At 34.0% G+C, this 19,891-nt stretch overlaps 1 protein-coding gene across 1 annotated transcript; it reads right to left on the bottom strand.

The window, feature by feature from the left end:
• Positions 1-800: 800 nt before the first annotated feature.
• On the bottom strand, positions 801-19,573 carry LOC150099763 (insulin-like growth factor-binding protein-related protein 1). Its single transcript, XM_090403438.1, has 4 exons — positions 19,022-19,573; positions 6,684-6,827; positions 1,869-2,045; positions 801-1,012 (listed from the first exon to the last, which is right to left on the bottom strand). The coding sequence occupies exons 1-4, from the start codon at positions 19,458-19,460 to the stop codon at positions 978-980; spliced, it is 795 nt and encodes a 264-aa protein (XP_090259564.1). The 5' UTR covers positions 19,461-19,573; the 3' UTR covers positions 801-977.
• Between the last annotated feature and the right edge of the window lie 318 nt (positions 19,574-19,891).

The following is a 19,891-nucleotide window of genomic DNA, read 5'->3' as shown; positions in this document are numbered from 1 at the left end:
TGGGAATATTATGAACATGATGAAAATAATTAGAAATAATAAATAAATCATCTTTTGATTTATTTATTATTTCTTATTAAATAAACGTCTTTTGATTACCTGAAGGGAGTAGAGGACACTCATTTACTTCCGAGTTTTATGTCTTCCTTCTCCACGTTCGTCATCAGTACATAATGGAGTAATACATAAAAATATGTATTACTCCAGTATCTCTTACATTTACCGTAGTACCTCGATGACTAAATTAGACTAATAACTGTCGACACACACATTGAACGATCTATAGATCTCTTACATTCACGCTACAACCGAGACCACCGTACTAAATTTTATCAACTTCCATAAAAACAAAAAAGAAATATTAAGATTATTTCGAATCCTTTTGTCAAATGTCGCTAAATAAATACATAAATAAATAAAATGTCCAGATGAAAAATTGAAATGATTGGATAAATATTAGGACAAATCTTGACACTAGAAACATCAAATTTCACTAAACTGATTTCGCTATATCTGATTGGATTGATGTCAGTAAAGATTTCAATGACACCCATCCAACCAGAGCGGAGGAATAACTATGCATTAGAACTGATAAAAAAAAAAAAATAATAATAATAAAACTAAGTTAATATATTATTATGCATTTCGCAAAGTCAGCAATGGGTTACAATATAATTCTTTTGACTACATTTTGGATAAATTGGCGAGTAAAAATCACGTCATCTTCAGTATCCTTGCAGGCAGATGCACGCAGTTTATGTCATTGTTCTTATTACAATTCAGAAAATTATTTCGTTAAATGTAGCTAAATGATGAATATTATTTATTTCAATAAAAGTGAGAACATTATAAAATTTCTTGCATTTACAAACCACAATGAAACGACAACGTTATCAATAAGAATTATAGGAACTAACTATACACCTAAAATGGCTGTAGGATAAGTAGATGCCGATCAAGGGGAAAAAATCTCCTGTTTATAAGTCATTATCTGGCTCTTTAAGCACTTTTCCTGAAAAAAAAAAAAAGCAATGTAAGTGGAAATCATTTTATAAATACTAAATAAAATGTAAGTTAGTAAAAATATGTTTACCTAAAAAAGAGCTCTTTATGTTGTGTAACCATATCACTAAATAACATTGGTTATTTATGATAATACACTCTTGACATGTTAGATATTGCACAAAAGTTTTAATAAATCTGCTATATTTGTATGTTTCACATCTTTGTATTCTACGAATGAAAACAAATCGAAGCAGACGAAGAATAATAGGTAGCGTGTGTATAGGCTTTCTGTATATTATTATTATTATAAACCTTGTATTTCTTCATTTTTTAAAATTTAAACGTCTTTAATTTAAAATTTTCCAAACTCGAAAGTTAATTTAAGACAGGGTCCTTTTCCAAGTTCAGAATTAAAAAGATAGTAAACGAACATAACATAATAACACATATTGAAATACGAAATGGTTGTAAAGTAAACATTTTTTGTTATACACAATTCAAATACGAATGAATTGCACGACTGCAATGAATATCGTTTGTACAAATGAGGAAATACATTTATAAACGTAAACACGTTTCCACGTTATTTAAATTTGCGAAATATAAATGATGCTTAAAATAAACATTATTTATATAAATATAAATAAAACTCTCCATTCTCTGTTCAATTAGTTACTAAGAAAAAAATAAAACAAAACGTATCTTTTGTTTTCGCAACCATACGTTTATCTTTTTAACATAACTTAAGTGATGCTTAAGTATACATTTAGTTTCATAAGGATTTCACTACAGAATTTAATTTAAAAAAGAAGTATGCCAAAAGCATATATTAAAAATATTAAATATACGATAAGCATACGTACTTGGAGCATCCGTGACAAAAATCCTGGCCGATGCTGAAGCTTCGCCTTCCTCGTTACGAGCAATGCACCAGTATGTAGCGTCATCTGTCGCAGATAAACTTATTAACTGAAGCCATCCAGTAACTTCATAATGATCGGGTCCTCCTCGCGACTGCACGGCAATTTTCGGATCATCACCTATCGAAGATAAATAAGTATATCTTCGATAAACTTAAAATAGCTTATTTAGAATTTAGTCTCACTATTGTAATGCTATCGTGAAAAATAAACGTAACACCTTCAATGCTTACAAAATGAATGTAGAAACCGCTAATGAACAATCGGATCGACTAGATTATTTTTGTTTGTTGTAAAATTCTTCCGGAGTCGAAGACTCGTCGTGGGGGGAAGTGTTTATGGTAAATATAATATTATTACATCGAATATTGCAATAGAAGAGTCACATCATGGAAGCTCTGTTCTGCATGGTATGTTTGTCGTTCTTAGCATTCGCAACATATTCAGATAAATTCCACTCACTCGCCACACTCCAGATAATAATAATAATAATAATAATAATAATAATAATAATAATAATAATAATAATAATAAACACTTCACACTCTTTTGATCATCATTTCCTTACATAACTTCCAGGGAGGATCCTAATCCTCGTCCCTTCCTAATTACCTCTTAACAATTTAAAGGCCTTGATTATATCATCTCTTCGTCTTCCATCTTATGAAATATAGAGATGACATGCTACCTGCATATTTCATATTCCACAGTCCTCTATTTCGGCCATTATAGGTCTACAAATAGATGCAACCACCTATCTATGGATTCCAAAGTTCAAAACCTTAGAGAAAGTAAACCAGCATCCCCAGTTACTTACTCGCATTTCCAGCTTATTCAGATCTCCTGAAGATCCACTACATCGACATTACATCTAACATTACTTGGAAACAGCTGAATATCTTAATGGTTCCAGTACGGAACTTGTGGAATCCCATTGGCAACGTTAGCCATAATATTGCTCCCCCCAATACGCAACCCTTTGATACTTATCAGACATATACGTTACATCTTAAATATTATTTGGCACCTTGTAAAACGCCTTTGAAAAATACAGAAAAAACAAAATGTATGCATTTCCTTCATCAATTACACTAGTTATTGCATTAAAAAATATTACTAAAATAAGAGCACTGCTTCGCTAACATGAGCCGAACAATATTACCCTCATCTGCCAAAGCCCATATACAGGCTCTTACTAATCTCTCCAAAATTTTAACCACAACAATAGTAATAGAAACTGATCTATAGTTCTGCTTCCATTCTACTGCTACTTCAACTACCACCACCCTTATGCTTTTAAGTGCAGAATCTTTATCACATAGAATAATTACTGAATCCGATCTCCTGAATTTAATTGTTATACATAAATGGATACTGTCCTGTTCTATATAAGTATTTGGCTTTTCGTTACAAAATGACAATTGTTAAAAACTAATCCCACTATTCTGCAGATGGGAGGACAGTGTGAAGTATTTTCAAATTTTGCAAACATAACACAAGCTGAACAATGTTAAATACTTATTCTTTATAAGCAGGTAAATCATGACGTATGAACTGCTATGAAGTATGATACAGTTCAGTGCATAGTCTTCTTGAATGTCTTTAAAAACTGCAACTGCTCAATATATTCTTCGATATTTTTTTAAAAATCGAATTATGAATTGTAAATAGAACACTGAATGTTTGGAAAAGTAATGCTTAGAATGCTTGGAAAAGACTTTGCATGACGTCAAAAATACAATTTTTAGCCGTCAACCAATGATGCATCCTAATTTCCCTTAGGCGACGGCGATTGGCATCTCTCCCTGGCGATATTAAACCACGCAACCAGGATTGACGTTTACACACATCAAGGTTGCCATGGATACGAACTGCATATTAAAATTGCAATATGCGATATTACATTGAAATATCAAGATACGAAGTGCATGAGAAGTGATATATTTCGCTCTTTTAATGTGGTTAATCGAACCCTATGAACGCAATTTTGCTAATTTTTATCTATTAATAGTCTTTAATATATATATATATATATATATACTAGGAGGGGCTCTTACCCCTGACGCCTGCGGCGCCCCCCCCCTCGAGTTCCGGACTGGTAGGCTGGTTCTCCTTGAATTTTGATGACTCGAATTTTGAAGACCCTGGTTTTGTATAATAAACTTTTTATTTTATTATTTCATTATAACGTATCAGTAAGCATACTTCGATTTTCAAATAATAAAAACAACATGACGTTAAGTTTAACCAATTTTAAATGTTTCCTAATTGTTTATATCAGTTGTACCTGCTGTAAATAAACCAAGGATGGCGCTGTGTGATTATAGAATTTTTGTTGCTGTATTAAAATAGGGGAACAAACACGCACATAGTCAACTGTTTTTTTTTTTTTTTAAACAATATTATCTGTAAACGAGTGCGTGAATTAAACTGCATCTTAACTGAAAACAATTCCACTGCGAAAGTCAGTCCTTTAAATTCTTCCTTTCACAATTTCATACTTTTTTGCAAAGCAACGGTCTGAATAGTGGTAACATCTATTAATCGGCATTATTCTTAATAATCGCAAGACGCAAGACGTTGCTGACTATAAGGGTGAAGCAAAATGATTTTATAATCCCTGCCATCTGATAAGGTTGCTGTGTGAGGAAAAGTTTATGAGCTAAGTGCTCTGCCTGAGTGGGTGCGATTTAAAGATCTTCATTTGGAAGTAGGATGGCCTTGGGTCTTCTATATTTTGAGAAGTCTGTTTCATCATAATTTGCTGCTCGTTGCACTAATTCATTTGGATGTGAAGAGGATGCTGAGAAGAACTTTACTGCTGAAGACTGCAGGAAAGAGTAGATGTAGGGGATATTTATATCCCGGTGGAGTTGGACATTTCTGATATATATTATGATTACTCTCACCAATTGAAGGTAACGAGGACACCTTTCTTATGCATATGCCCTCTGAACCTACGACCAGATCCAACACCCTCACACCACGAGTCCCTTCAGTGATGTGCTGTTTCAAGTAATTATCTCTTAGAAGGTGTATGAATTCCAATTCCCTTTTGCCGCGTGATAATTCCTCCTTCCAATCGATGTCACCATAATTAAAATCCCCCATAATAATCACTAATTTCTCTGCACCCATTACACTAATTTGCTGATGCATGAATTCAACATCACCCCTTGCACCCCCCCCCTTGCCTATAGCAGCAACCAACTGTATATTTGGTTGCGTTGGTCACTATTTCACACCAGACTGCCACAAATGAACTATCATTCACACGTCTATCATCTTGGTATAATACTTTTTTGGCTGCAACTCATCAGCTATCATCAACAATACTCCTCCCCAGTTCTATCTTCTCTATCCACCCTGAAAATACTGTACCCATCACATTCAATTCCAAGTAACCACATCTTCTGCTGACATCCAAGTTTCACTAATCCCTACAGCGTTTGGTAAGATTGCACTAACTAATGCCAAAAATTCCTCCCTCTTATTTCGTATTCTTCTTGAATTAGTGCACAAAAACTGCAGATTCCTTTTACTTCTTATATCAGCTTTAGAACTGATATTCATTCTACTAATTTTAGTATTCACAATAGTCCCATGCCGATTTTTATCCACTCTATTTTTAAAATTATTCCATGAAAAAGGATCAGCAAACACACATTCGCTGCATAAGTTTCTCTGTCTCACACTCAACCTCTTCAAATTTAGTTTCCCTGCCCAATTACTTCTACTTGCCCAGAAAACAGTAACTTCCTCAAACGCTTTTGACCCTCCAAGTTCAGATGCAACCCATCTCTTGCATACAGCTGTCTTTTGCCTTCAAACACACACTCCAGACATCAATAAATTCCAGATCTCTTTTTTGCACACTCTTGCAATCATATCATTTCTTATCATCGCTCTTCTACTTAGCTCATAATTGTCAAAACGAAGCAGCACACACACTATCCTCCCTTTGATACTTTTCTTCTTCACGATATCTAACAATGTTCTTAAATCTTTAGTTACCCGATTAATACTACCACTAAGGTCATTTGTGCCCACCATAACTATCATCTTTTCTGCACCTTGCCCTCTTTTTATTGCTAAAATCTCTCTCTCTCTCTCTCTCTCTCTCTCTATTGTTCTGCCAGACAAGCACTCCTCAGGCATACTGCTCTCCATACCCTTAATCAGTGAATCACCATAAATTATACCACTCATAACTTCATTCACATCCAAACAAGAGTCACTCACTCACTCACTCCTTCATTTTCTACACTCTTCTGCGTCACTCTCCCAATTTCATTACATTCCCTCATCACTCTCCCAATTTCATTACATTCCCTCATCACTCTCCCAATTTCATCTTCCCTCATCACTCCTTTACTTACTCCCTCACTTTCACATCTCATTTCCTCTCGAACTCTTGTGCATTCATTATGTTGACTCCCAATCACTTCCATTCTATCCATTACTCCATCATTCACCAAATTCTCACTCATACGTAAACCTGTTTTAGTTACCTCAACTAAAGTAAACTCAATAATAATCTCAATATATACACTAATAAAATAACATAAAAAAAAGGAAATAAAATATTTTCTATTATTATGTAACTACGCTGGATCTTTCAGATTTATATTTCCACCACACACACACACACACACACACACACACACACACACACACACACACACACACTCCAGTGTATGTTAACTACTGTGAATAGTAAATGCATATTTTATACGGCATATGTCGCCATATACTTACTAGGTAAAGGCACCGTATCGCCGTCTCCATGGTCCACTCTCCACTCAATTACAGGAATTGGCCAGCCAGTGGCTTCACATGACAGTCCAACGCGGCCTCCAGTTTTGTTTTTAACATTTTCAGGAGGGGTGATTATCTTTGGTGCTAATAATAAATAAATAACAAAGAATTAAGTTCATAAGATCAGAAATATATTTGGTATTACATTTTACACAATTAAAATTTCTGGAAAACGAAATACTTTTCATTCAATTTTATTTTTCAAATGTTATTGAAAGAATTATGAATATGTTACTTAAAAATAAATTATTGAAAACAAATTATTCTTAAAAGAGAATAATTACCTAAAAATAATCCTCCCTGCTCACTCATCAACGAAGACAATTTTTAAAAAAATAAATAAATGGAAGGGGGAAAAAAGGAAAACTGAGAGGTAAACAGCATACATATTTTATAAGCTGTAATTACTATAAGAAGGCAATAAATCATCTTTACTCTCTCTCTCTCTCTCTCTCTCTCTCTCTCTCTCTCTTGCTTATTAACATAAAAGTGTATTATTAAAATAGTAACACATAAATAATTGAATAAAAGTTTTTATGATGCTTTATTCATATTTATTTAACAGCATTAATGTTCCACTAGTAATCATTGCCAATGAAGCTTTAATTTATGAGTTTAAATGAATATTTAATGCTACTTCTCAGTGTTTCGGACATGCTTTAATACGTAAACAGTGTTGTTTATGTTTGGTATTTTAGTTAGATATTAGAAATTGGAATGCAAGCTCGAGTAAAAGAGTTATCTTCTGCTCTCAAACTATGCGTATATTTCATTTTCCTCATTCTTTTATCGTTTGATCGGCTTGCTTCATAGACGAGAAAATATTATTTGATTAAATATATTTTTCGTAGATATTTGAAAGGTAAATAATTTAAAAATGACAATTTGCTGTTGAGAAAAATTTTCACTTTTTAATGGAATAAAAAGAGATGACAAAATTTTCCAATTCTCACTTTTATAAAAAAAAATTACCACAGGTTTATTTCGGTTCCGAATTCCGTATAGTCCCAAATTTGTGGAGGATAAAACTATAATCTATTATGTAATAACTGCAACAGTTAGGAAATTTTTTAAATTAAATTTGTTCTATTTGTTATATATTAATTACATATATTATTATAATTAAAATTATATATAATACGCTCGGTCCACTCGTCCGTGGCTAGTAGCTGCCGACTGAACAAAACAGAATTTGCTTTTTATTTAAGGAGAAAAAAAACAAAAAAAATCGGAACTTTTTTTTTCCTTAACTTTGTGAAAACACGGAAGAATATGCGTAATATAAAGTACTATTTCAATACCAAACATCAATGCAACAAATTGGATTTTCTGGAAAATCAATGCCGTTTTTACTGTTTATTCCTATTCTTATTATTTATCGATTTTTCCTATATATATATATATATATATATTTTTTTTTTTTAATTTTTTATTTATTTATTTTTTTTGTAAAAAAAATAATAATACACGCTCAGTTTATATGAAATCACATCTACCACAAAGTCAGTCAGAATTTTTCTAAAAGTTTAATTTCAGAAAAAGCTACATTTTAAGTGTAACTGTTGTGGAGTTGACCAGTGAAGAACTTGATACGCAAAGTGCTTTTAAGGGAGGGGAATATAATAAAGAACATTCAAACATATAAGAAGATAACTTTTATGAGTAATAATACTCTGTTCTCTAATCCCCTGTCACTGTTTTTATTATTTTTTTTTTATCCGCTTACATATTTATTTATTTATCTATCTGTCATCATTTACTATACAGAAGTCAATTAAGAATTGACTTCTGAATACTTACATGCAATGGCGGCCGGTGAAAATTTTAAGTGGGGTTGCTGCATATGCAAAAAAAAAAAAAAAAAAAAAAAAAAAAAAAAAAAAAAAAAAAACTTTTTTCCTAATCAGTAACGAATTTATTAATAAATAAATTTACATATTAAAAAATTGCTTTATTAAAAATATTTCATCCTCACCACTAAAGTTTCGTATCTCACAGAAATAATGCGCGCATGCATACAATTTATCTGTAAGCGACACTGCCCAAACGAGCAGTGTCAGAATCACTTGTAACGTGCAATAACAAGGCAAACGAATATCGGCGTTAGATCGCAGTGCATTTGTTTAGTGTAACGATAATTGAAAAAATATAATTCTTTTCATATTTTCAACAGTGACACTCGTCATAATTCAGCCTTGTATCTATAATAAATAAATAATTATATTGATTTACAAAATTTAGTTTACAAAATTTAGATTTACAAAAAATAGTTCACCACGAACACGCACCAATAATAAAAGTTTCGTATCTCACAGAAATAACTTGCGCAAGCATACGATACACTGCCCAAACGACAGTGTCGGAATCACTTGTAACGTGTAATGACAAGCGAAAACGAATATCGGCGAGTCTAGATGCAATTGGCCGAACGCGCTAATTCTGACACTGTGTTAGATCGCAGTGCATTTGTTTCGTGTAACGATAATTGAAAAAATATAATTATTTTCATATTTTCAACAGTGACAATCGTCATAAATCAGCCTTGTATCTATAATAAATAAATAATTATATGTTATTTTAACAAAATAAGATAAGATTTACAAAAAATAGCTCACCCTCACCACGAATAATAAAAGTTTCGTATCTCACAGAAATAAAGCGCGCAAGCATACGATACACTGTCAAACGAGCAGTGTCAGAATCACTTGTAAAGTGCAATGAGAAGCGCAAACGAATATCGGCGAGTTTAGATGCAATTGGCCGAATGTGATAATTCCGACACTGTGTTAGATCGCAGTGCATTCATTTCGTAATCTAAAGCGTTAATCGAACAATTCCAATTATTAACTATTCAATCAATGTCAAAACATAAGCTGTAACCTTTAACATCTTGTATTGCATTTATATAATATTGTAAGCATTGTTAGTATTTATAAACACAAACAAAATTTAATTTTTTCATTTTTTCCTTTGGGGTGCTGCAGTGTCGCAGTGCTTATGTACGAGCCGCCACTGCTTACATGTTTGTATTCATATATAAATTGAAATCAATTTTTGTCTAAACTTTATATATATATATATATAAAAAAAAAAAAAAAAAAAATCAGCTAACGCCTTTTTATTCCCGTATATACGGGAGTAGGCGAGGCCATTTAGCCCTATCTAACTTTTGGAGACTGAGTGGGCAGTTCAATCTCCACTGGTACCCAATCAGAGACAGGTGGCCCAAGGCTATCACTAATTAAGCGGTACGCAGTGAAGAGAGACGGCTCAAATGTGCCGCCATCTCGTGGTCTCTAACCCTAATGTCTGAAATAATGTGGGTTCTACGGTCGATTTTCTTGAGTTTACAGGACGAAAAACCCGAGTTTCCGGGAGGAAAAACCTGCTTGCCCGTGCCAGAGATCGACTAACTCGGGAACCGGTCGAAAAAAGGCTTAGAAAAATTTCCTCTAGTCGCCGACTAGACTCGAAACCAAGACTTCCTTCGTGCGGCCTAGCGCGATGGTGTGCAAACGCCACATCATATATATATATATATATATATATATATATATATATATATATATATATATATATATATATATATATATATATATATATATATATATATATATATATATATATATATATATATATATATATATATATATATATATATATATATATTGTATTGAAAGAAAGAAAGAGCAAATTGATTAAATTAGTGCCCTTGTAGTTAGGACTATTTATTCAGCGCATTGATACAGTTCACTTGAAACGCTGCCTGAACTGGGCTCTATCACGCCTCAAAGGAACTACCTCGAAGTAACAGTATGAATACCAGACAGAAAACTGGCGATCGTAACTAGGACGCATGCACTTGCACTTTTTAATGTAAAAAAAAAAAAAAACGCACAAGGATTACTCATGTGTCTTGAACTCATTGCAAGTAAAACAGTGAATGTACTTTATTTCTAAAAAATATGGAAAACAGTGACTTTCTTCAGAGCATTTTGCATTATTTTTCTGTTGCGGTTTTCTGAATATGAAAGTATGTCAAATTTATCTACGTTTTCTTGAACGAATAAATATGTACATAGCAAAGGCAGGCGTGGACTTTATACCTACTCCATATCACGTGTCAAGTGAAATGCTTAAGTGAAAGTCGTTCAAGGAACTTAATGAAATAACTTTTTTTTTCTTTTTTTTTTTAGCTGCGACTCACTTCTGCGCATTGTAATATGCTCAAATAAGCGAGGCATGTACGTTCTAGACAATGTGAGAAAAAAAAATTGATTTGATTTTTCTTCTTTATCATTTATTTATTTTTAAAACAGCAGTAACATTCGTTGGTGCTCGTCTGTTGCTTTAAGATACGGCCACTGGGAAGTGAGATTTGAAATTTTGTGCATGAAATAAAACAATTAAGTAGTGACGAAATATACTAAATTTCTAAAAACGGCATAGGAGGCGCTGTATCCTTTTTATTTGTTAGATAGTAGCTGTAACTGAGATCTCAATTCCAAAGTGAAAACCTTGAACTTTGACTTCTTATTGTATAATACTCTATACAATAAGTATAAATGTCCTTCGGTTGTTTTGGCAGTACCAGCTGAACATATAATATTAATTAGAAACTTGCAAAATGCAAAATTCCGAATAAGAGTCGTTCAAGGAACTTAATCAAATAACTTTTTCTTTTTTTTTTAGCTGCGACTCACTTCTGCGCATTGTAATATGCTCAAATAAGCGAGGCGTGTACGTTCTAGACAATGTGGAGAGAAAAAATTCAACACATTTTCACATATTTCTTTTTATATTTCATATTTCACTTTCACATATTTATGCATGTGTTTAGAGGTTTAGAGTGCTTAATTATACAGATAGAAAAGGAAATACAAATTATGAGACGCTGCATATATTTAGGGAAAATATTCTAAGTTTATAGCATTAGAGGTTTCTCAATTTGTTCTTTAACAAAATTACTGTACATCATTCTGAAATGTGTATAATTACATATTTCTGAAATTATTGTAAATCTAAATTTATATATGAAATAACACTGAATGATGCATTGATACGTGTCCACGCAATCTCCAAACTTTTCTGGCTCTCATATAACCGAATCTAAGAGTTGGTATTAACTGTTCACTGTTCCTTGAAGCAAACCAGGTTTCAACATAATTTACTGGATCAAATTGTGTAATTAGCGTGTTGCAGTCACATAAAAAGAAGATAGATTTTGGTTTATTTGTTAAGATTTGGCGCTAATATTCCGTAAATAAATTATTATCAGTGGTCCCCTAGCAATGACGTTGAAAACTGGGAGCTTATTGTTGAATTTTCGAAAGCAGCTGTCCTAATTTGAGAATATCGAAATTGGGAACACGGGTCTTTTTCCTGCTTCAGCATATATCGTGCTGTAACCAAGTTGGTGCAAGTGGAGCTCTCCTGTAGTTCAACAATGCATGCAAAACTAAGCGACTTGATTTATTTCATGTATTAATACTTACTTTTGTATAATTTTTAAAGATGAAAACTAAGAGGCAGTCTTCAGTTGGAAGGAACGCACATACTGTAAATGGCATTTTACTTTCTCATATTACCGATTCAAAATTACATCATCAACTAATCTTCATTATGGCAGTCCTTCGGTAATTTCTAAGGTTTTGTTGTTGTTTACAATGGAACTATTGTGTTATGCGATCCAAAAGAGCGGTGTACTGAAGAGCTAACTTGGGTGATCAGCGCAGTCAGTAGAGACAATGCCTTTGGTTAGAGAGACCAGTGTTCGGATCCACTTCAAGTTGCGGAGAATTTGAGGATTTTTCCAAATGAAATAATAAGTTTAGTTTAATCCTTTATCCAAGTGTGAGCAACAAAGTTTGCTCCTGAAAGTATCTTCAGGACTGGGGTAAGGTAGTACAACACCAGGCAACGCGTTGCAAAAGTGGAGCAAGTTTACATCACTCTTATCTCGGTATTTCCAAACGAAAGTTCGCCGGGCTAATACTGGAGCAACAGGTTTTTCTCCCATAGAAACTTGAGTTTTCCTCCAGCAAAAGAGACAAACCAATCAGAGAATATTATATGCAACTGGCAGACTATACCAATAGGATTAACTGTCCTGTCGTTTATCAGTCCACCCACAAACTATAGGTTTCCAACCCCTCGCTGGTAGGAGTCACATTTAAAAAAAATAGTATTTTACTTACTATTTTTTAAAGCCAGGGCGGGTATTGTGTGTGTGTGTGTGTGTGTGTGTGTGTGTGTGTGTGTGTGTGTGTGTGTGTGTGTGTGTGTGTGTGTGTGTGTGTGTGTGTGTGTGTGTGTGTGTGTGTGTGTGTGTGTGTGTGTGTGTGTGTGTGTTTCTAGTCGATGTTCTTGTTTGCTTTTTTATAGGAATATCTCGGTTCTGATACATTAAAAACAGATATTTATCTATCATCTAACAAACATATCTTCTGTTTCCATTTTTGTGAGCCTTTCTCTTTTAAAACCGAGCAACTGCCGATTATAATGCCTCTTAGAAGCATGTGCTGTTTGGCCAGTTTGTCTGTTTTGTAGGAGAAAAGAATATAAAAAAAACAGTCCCTTTTGTATGTCTAACTCTGCGTTGTAGACAGGATCCAAACCCAAATCTATCCAACCGAGGAGTGTCATCCTCGTAGTTACGCATCGGAGGTTCTCAACTTGTCAAGTGAACAGCATCTCATCTTCCTCTCCAGCCTACTGGAAGAGGACTCGAATCATACTACGGTAAGAATGCTTGTGAAAGTCTTTAGATGGTAGATGATTGTCGTCACCTTAGTCATCCGATAAGTGCAATTGTGTAATACCACAATCGCACTTATCGGATGACTAAGGTGATCTAAAAAAAAAAAAAAAAAAGTTCAGTTTCTGGCCTCTGGAATAGATGTCTCTGGCTTTCTAACTCTTATTACTAGTGGTGGGTGGTAGATGGCGTTGATGGTAGATTACGTGGTGGAGACAGACAGTTGTGGAGTAAGCCCTCCCTCGATGAGTCTTTGGACTCCCTAGAGGTGTCATGTAATAATAATAATAATAATAATAATAATAATAATAATAATAATAATAATAATAATAATAATAATAATAATAATAATAATAATTTGCTTATTATATCACGGGTACTAAAAATGCCTTATAGATTTTCGGCTTTTCGTGGGAGGGATAACATAAAAAAAAATTATTCAGTAACATAAAGGTTGACAAATTCTCGTCTATTAATCTGAAAACTTTCTTAATAGAGGTTTGATGGGCTAATCAAATTTAAGACGTAGAACCTTAGTGCCTAGGAAATTTAGTTTCGAAACACAGTCTTGTGTGTTGGGGGAGGAATTAATATTTTGAGTTAATATTTTGAATAAATGAAATTAAAATATGTTAAAGCATCGTAAGAATTATCTCTTTCGAATTGGCTTTATATAATGTCGCTTCCAAGTGCAAAATCAAATTCTTAATAAAACTACAAACATAATTCATATTTTTTTTTTCAAAACAAGATTCCTCTGATCAACTTCAATGAGAAACATCATAAAACTCAATTTAGAAAAATCATAAAACAAAACGAACAGCTGCTTTACCCCATTAAATAACAATTTCATGCCTCTTTTGGAACTAGTTCTCATGCAGCGCATGTTTCCAAGAACTGTATTAATTATGCGAGTTACATTCTTGGAAACATGTAGGGAGTTACCCGCATTTGTTTGGAATAGGAGATACATGGCGTAGAAAACTGTATGCTCAGTGTGGCATTTATAAACAGGGCCTAATTGCGATCATCCATCCATCAGTAGCTAGCGGACGGTTTATTATTCACAGCCAGAACAGAAACGAAAGCCGTGTTTCCTAATGGAATAATATGAACAGCGAAATAGCAGTTGTGACTGAAAATAAGTCGAGACGTGCTCCAACTTCAGCGGATATCCATTCAAATCAATACAGGTTAACTTTACATTTCACAGTCAAATACAAAAATTTAATTACATTTTGGAACTATGAAATTGATTATTTTCATAATCGTAACAAAATAAGGATATAAAATCGATATGCAAATGTACAAATGCTTCAAGGGTTTATTTGTATTTTCCCTTTTTTAAGTTGGTTCAGCATTCTCTACGCGATTTGCATAGCCTCCCTATTCAGATCACGTGAGTAGCTTCGTAGTGTGTGTGTGTGTGTGTGTGTGTGTGTGTGTGTGTGTGTGTGTGTGTGTGTGTGTGTGTGTGTGTGTGTGTGTGTGTGAGAGAGAGAGAGAGAGAGAGAGAGAGAGAGAGAGATGACATCTTACTGTATATATATATATATATATATATATATGACAGAATGATCATTAACTCGGTTAACATAGATAGTTTTATGAAAAATTGAACGACTAGAACCGAGATTTAAGTAAAAAGGTTTTAATATAAAAACACTACTAGTTTCGGCCTGTAACAGCCTTCTTCAGGTGACATTATAAAAGAAAGATAAAACACTAAACATTGAAGGTTAAAAGACTATGAACAACATAGACAGTCTCTATACATAATTAGCATGAAAACGTTGTAGTTGTATTTGAAGCTGTTCTTTTCTTTGTTGCATTGTTGGGAGAGTGCGTGCTTGCAGCCTCACGTGAACGCCAGTACATGATTACAGCTGAATGACTAGGAGGTTGTAGCTCAAGTTGTTATTTAGATGAACAGGAATGAAGATGATTTCTCTAGATTTCACGATTTTTCTCTCTAGTTCGTCACTGCAACGGAAGATGTTAGTAGATTTTTCCCAGCAGACTTTGTGACTTTGGTTTTTATCATTAGGATTAGCCGAGAAAAGGATATGACTTGATAATGCACTCGCTCGTTGTCTCTTGTAAGTAATGTCCCTCATGTGTTCTTCCATACGCAATTCGACAGATTTGTCTGTCTGCCCAAAATAAGGAATATCACAATCACACAATTTTTATATACACCAGGGTATTCGAGTTGATGATGACAAGGTTTTGGGTGGCTAATTAAGAAACGGATCTTTGGAAGTGGAGTGAACAAGGTTCTGATATTGTATTTTCTTAGAACTTTTGCTAATTTATGTGAAATAGTGCTTATGTAAGGAATAGATATATTGCCTTTGAATCTATTTGTTTCTTCTGAGTGATGTCTAGGAGGATTAAGAAGGAATTTTTCAATGCTTTTCTTGGAATATCCATTAACTGCAAAAGAAGTTTTCAGATGGTTTGTTTCTCTAAGAAGTTCATTTGGGTCATCAAGAAGAGAACGGGCTCTATGTCCCAATGTGGAAATTATTCCAAGCTTATGAGGAGGGAAATGATGGAACTGACTGTGTAGATATCTGTTGGTATGTGTGGGCTTTCTATATATCGATATTTTGAGTTTACCAGAAGAGCGAGTCAGTTTGACATCAAGAAAAGGCAAGGAATTATCCTTTTCAAGCTCGGCAGTAAACTTAATACTTTAATGTCGGCTATTAAGATGTTCGAGGAAAACCATAAGGGATTCATGTCCATGGCTCCAAACAATGAAGACATCATCCACATAACGTTTCCAAACTTTAGGTGTTAAAATAAAGGAAGAGATAGCTTTGGTTTCAAAATCCTCCAAGTAAATATTTGCGAGTACAGGGGATAAAGGATTACCCATAGCCAGTCCATGATTTTGTTTGTATATATTATCTTGAAATTTGAAGTAACTGGACCTGATGCAATGTGTAAGCAAGGCTAACGTTTTTTTGGATAATGTTTTCCTTGAGTAATGTTAGGACTTCATCTGTTGGGACATTAGTGAACAAAGAAGTTATGTCCAAGCTAGCCATGATGTCATCTTCATTAACTGTAATATCCTTGATGTATGTAACAAATTCTGTAGTGATCTTGATAAAGGATGGTGACTTGCCTGAAAAACTTTTTAGGTATTTGGAAAGATATTTTGAAAGATTGTACGTAGGAGAATTGAAAGTAATGGTGTGTTCTCTTTATGGATTTTAGGAACACCATATATGCGAGGAATTAACGGATGGAATTAACCCTTTTCTCGGCTAATCCTAATGATAAAAACCAAAGTCACAAAGTCTGCTGGGGAATCTAGAGAAATCATCTTCAATCATGTTCATCTAAATAACAACTTGAGCTACAACCTCCCAGATAGTCATTCAGCTGTAATCATGTACTGGCGTTCACGTGAGGCTGCAAGCACGCACTCTCCCAACAATGCAACAAAGAAAAGAACAGCTTCAAATACAACTACAACGTTTTCATGCTAATTATGTATAGAGACTGTCTATGTTGTTCATAGTCTTTTAACCTTCAATGTTTAGTGTTTAATCTTTCTTTTATAATGTCACCTGAAGAAGGCTGTTACAGGCTGAAACTAGTAGTGTTTTTATATTAAAACCTTTTTACTTAAATCTCGGTTCTAGTGATTCAATTTTTCATAAATATAAAACAATATATATATATATACTGTATATATGTGTGTGTGTGTGTGTGTGTGTGTGTGTGTGTGTGTGTGTGTGTGTGTGTGTGTGTGTGTGTGTGTGTGTGTGTGTGTGTGTGTGTGTGTTAAAGATATCAAGTTATTTTAAATATAAACCTGGTTTTTTACTCCATTTCCCAAGTAAGTAAACAGACAAGTCAGTCAAATTTGCGCCTGCAAGTGTTGCAAGTCTAGCTGATCCTGCACGTAGTGCAAGTCCAAGGTAACTCGTGAGTAGAATAAGCTCTGATCACTATTCTTAATATTTACCCTTAATGCAAAGCACATCTCCTGCAGGAGATGTATCATGCTATGTATTAATCCATCTTATTCTGTGGCGAGTATCCAGAGCGTGGTCTGCAAGCCCAGAGTGGCTGTACTGGTGAAATCGGATGTAATCCTTGTGTTCTGAGATTCTGATTGTCCTACTTTGGCCAGGCAGGCAGGACAGCAAATATCAGAATCTCAGAACACAAGGATTACATCCGATTTCACCAGTACAGCCACTCTGGGCTTGCAGACCACGCTCTGGATACTCGCCACAGAATAAGATGGAAGTAAGCCACAGTAATACACGGCAGCAAGTTCAAATATGAAAGACTATTCATGGAATCAGCCTCGGCCCTTAGGAACATGCCAAACCTCAATATATATATATATATATATATATATATATATATATGTAGAAAGTATTTTTACCTTGGGTATAAATATGTTAAAGATACCAAGCAATTTTAAACCTGGTTTTACTCCATTTCCCAAGTAAGCAAACAGACTAAAAGTCAAGTTTGCGCCTGCAATTGATGCAAGTCTAACTGATCCCACAGGTAGTGCCGGACCAGGGCAACTCGTGGCAAAGGTGGAACAAGCTCCGATCACTAATCTTGATATTTACCCTTAATGACAAAACACATCTCCAAGAAGGGGATGTATGATGTTTTGTATTAAATATATATATATTTATATATAAATATAAATATATATATATATATATATATATATATATATATATATATATATATATATATATATATATATATATATATATATATATATATATATATATATATATATATATAAGTCTAGATGTCCACGAGTTATATATACCATTGTGTCTGCATGTTCATATTCTTTTTTCATTTTTAATGTGATGTTCGGCAATATGTGATTTACGGTAGCATAAATGTTTTAAGTTTAACATTTCAAATAAATATTATTTATCAGTAAAAAAAAAAAAAATTGTAAACGTTAAAAACTTTCATACTTTTTTTGTTAATCCTTCTCCCTTCAAGAAAAGTAACTTCCTGGTGTAAGTCGTTTAGTCAATTGACTCAAGAATAATTCGAAAACGAGACGGATTTGAAATTTTGCTATGCATGCACAACTGTTATAAATAGGAAAATTTAATATTAATATTGGTGTCAATAATTAGTAAATAAATGCATTTTTTAATTCTTTTTATTGAAAGACTTTGTCAGTTTAAATATGAATTTTTTTATGTTACTAGAGAGACGATGAAAACAGGAGACAAATACTGGATTAGTTGTGAAGTGAGTTCGATAACCTAAGTTCTTCAGTTGGAGCGTTGCGTTATCAGACGACAGTTAGCAAAGAAAGAGAAACTGAAACATTCTACACGTCACTCATTTGATTTCTTTGTTATAAGAACATTCAAAATCAAGAAACTGAAACTTCGAATGTGTTTTAAATTAAGCCCCTTTACATTAGTATATTTATACAAATACAGCTTAGCAAAGAAGGTTGCTTATTTTTTTAAAAAATAATAAAATGAAATAAACTTCTTGCCTGATCTGCATGGCCCACTATGAGCAAGCCGAAGTCCATCTCGATGTTGGTATCTGGCCTCAGTAAACTGACATTGATTCATGTAAGTGCGCCCATCACTTCCGCACAGCGCTTCGTTGCTAATACATGCACATGTAGCCTCGGGAGTATCGGAAGGCGGAAGATCTGTGCGAATTCTGCATTCTAGATGTTCTCCGCATTTCCCGTAGCGGTGTTGTCGGTGGAGAGATAAACTGTCATCATCGCAGCGTTCTCCTTCTTTGCGGCCGCATACGAAGCAACAGCCACAGTGATCCTTCACCATGCCAGCGAAACAGTCCACTGGCGGAACACATGCAGACTGCTCACAAACCCCGCATTTTGGTTTTGTGCTTCTTTCGTGTACCCTAACGGCTGTGACCACAACCAGGTAGGTCAATAGCTGCCACAAGCGCAACATATTTGCGCGAAGATTTTTTGAGAGAGCTGAATATTATCTGCCAAAGATCTGAGAAGTAATTTTTGGTAGGAAGATGATATGTCCGGGGTGTGGCAAATGTATACTGTGCGCATGCGTGTAAATAATGACCCATCTGGAAGTTGCTACTCAAGCAGTTCTTACCCACGCCCACATGGCGAAAAGAGCTTTTAGATGCCTTGTTTATTAACACTTGGTAGGTTTCGATTAAAGAATGTATCGTTTTTGTCTCCTACCTAATTATGCATTTTATTTTTTCGAGTCATCAAAGTAGCCTTGGAGAAAGGCCACAGAAATTAAATAATAATAATGTTCAATTAAATTGCACTAAATATATGTATATCGCACCTGGCGAGAAATGTGACATGGCGAAAACGGTCAGTTTTATTTATTATTTATTTAAATGAGGTTTT

This window comes from Typopeltis vanoorti, chromosome 14, assembly GCF_054136105.1.
Source record: "Typopeltis vanoorti isolate ZY-2024b chromosome 14, IOZ_Tvanoo_1.0, whole genome shotgun sequence".
Classification (NCBI taxonomy): Eukaryota; Metazoa; Arthropoda; class Arachnida; order Uropygi; family Thelyphonidae; genus Typopeltis; species Typopeltis vanoorti.
The sequence above is the reverse complement of the archived record's forward strand: the minus strand, read 5'-3'. Positions and strand labels throughout refer to the sequence as shown.

Excerpts from the sequence above, each read along its gene's own strand:
- LOC150099763 (XM_090403438.1), bottom strand. The coding sequence starts at position 19,460 with ATGTTGCGCTTGTGGCAGCTATTGACCTACCTGGTTGTGGTCACAGCC. Across the intron at positions 6,828-19,021 it reads TAGTGGGCCATGCAGATCAG|CACCAAAGATAATCACCCCT; the intron begins GCAAGAAGTTTA and ends ATTTATTATTAG. Across the intron at positions 2,046-6,683 it reads CGATACGGTGCCTTTACCTA|GTGATGATCCGAAAATTGCC; the intron begins GTAAGTATATGG and ends TATCTTCGATAG.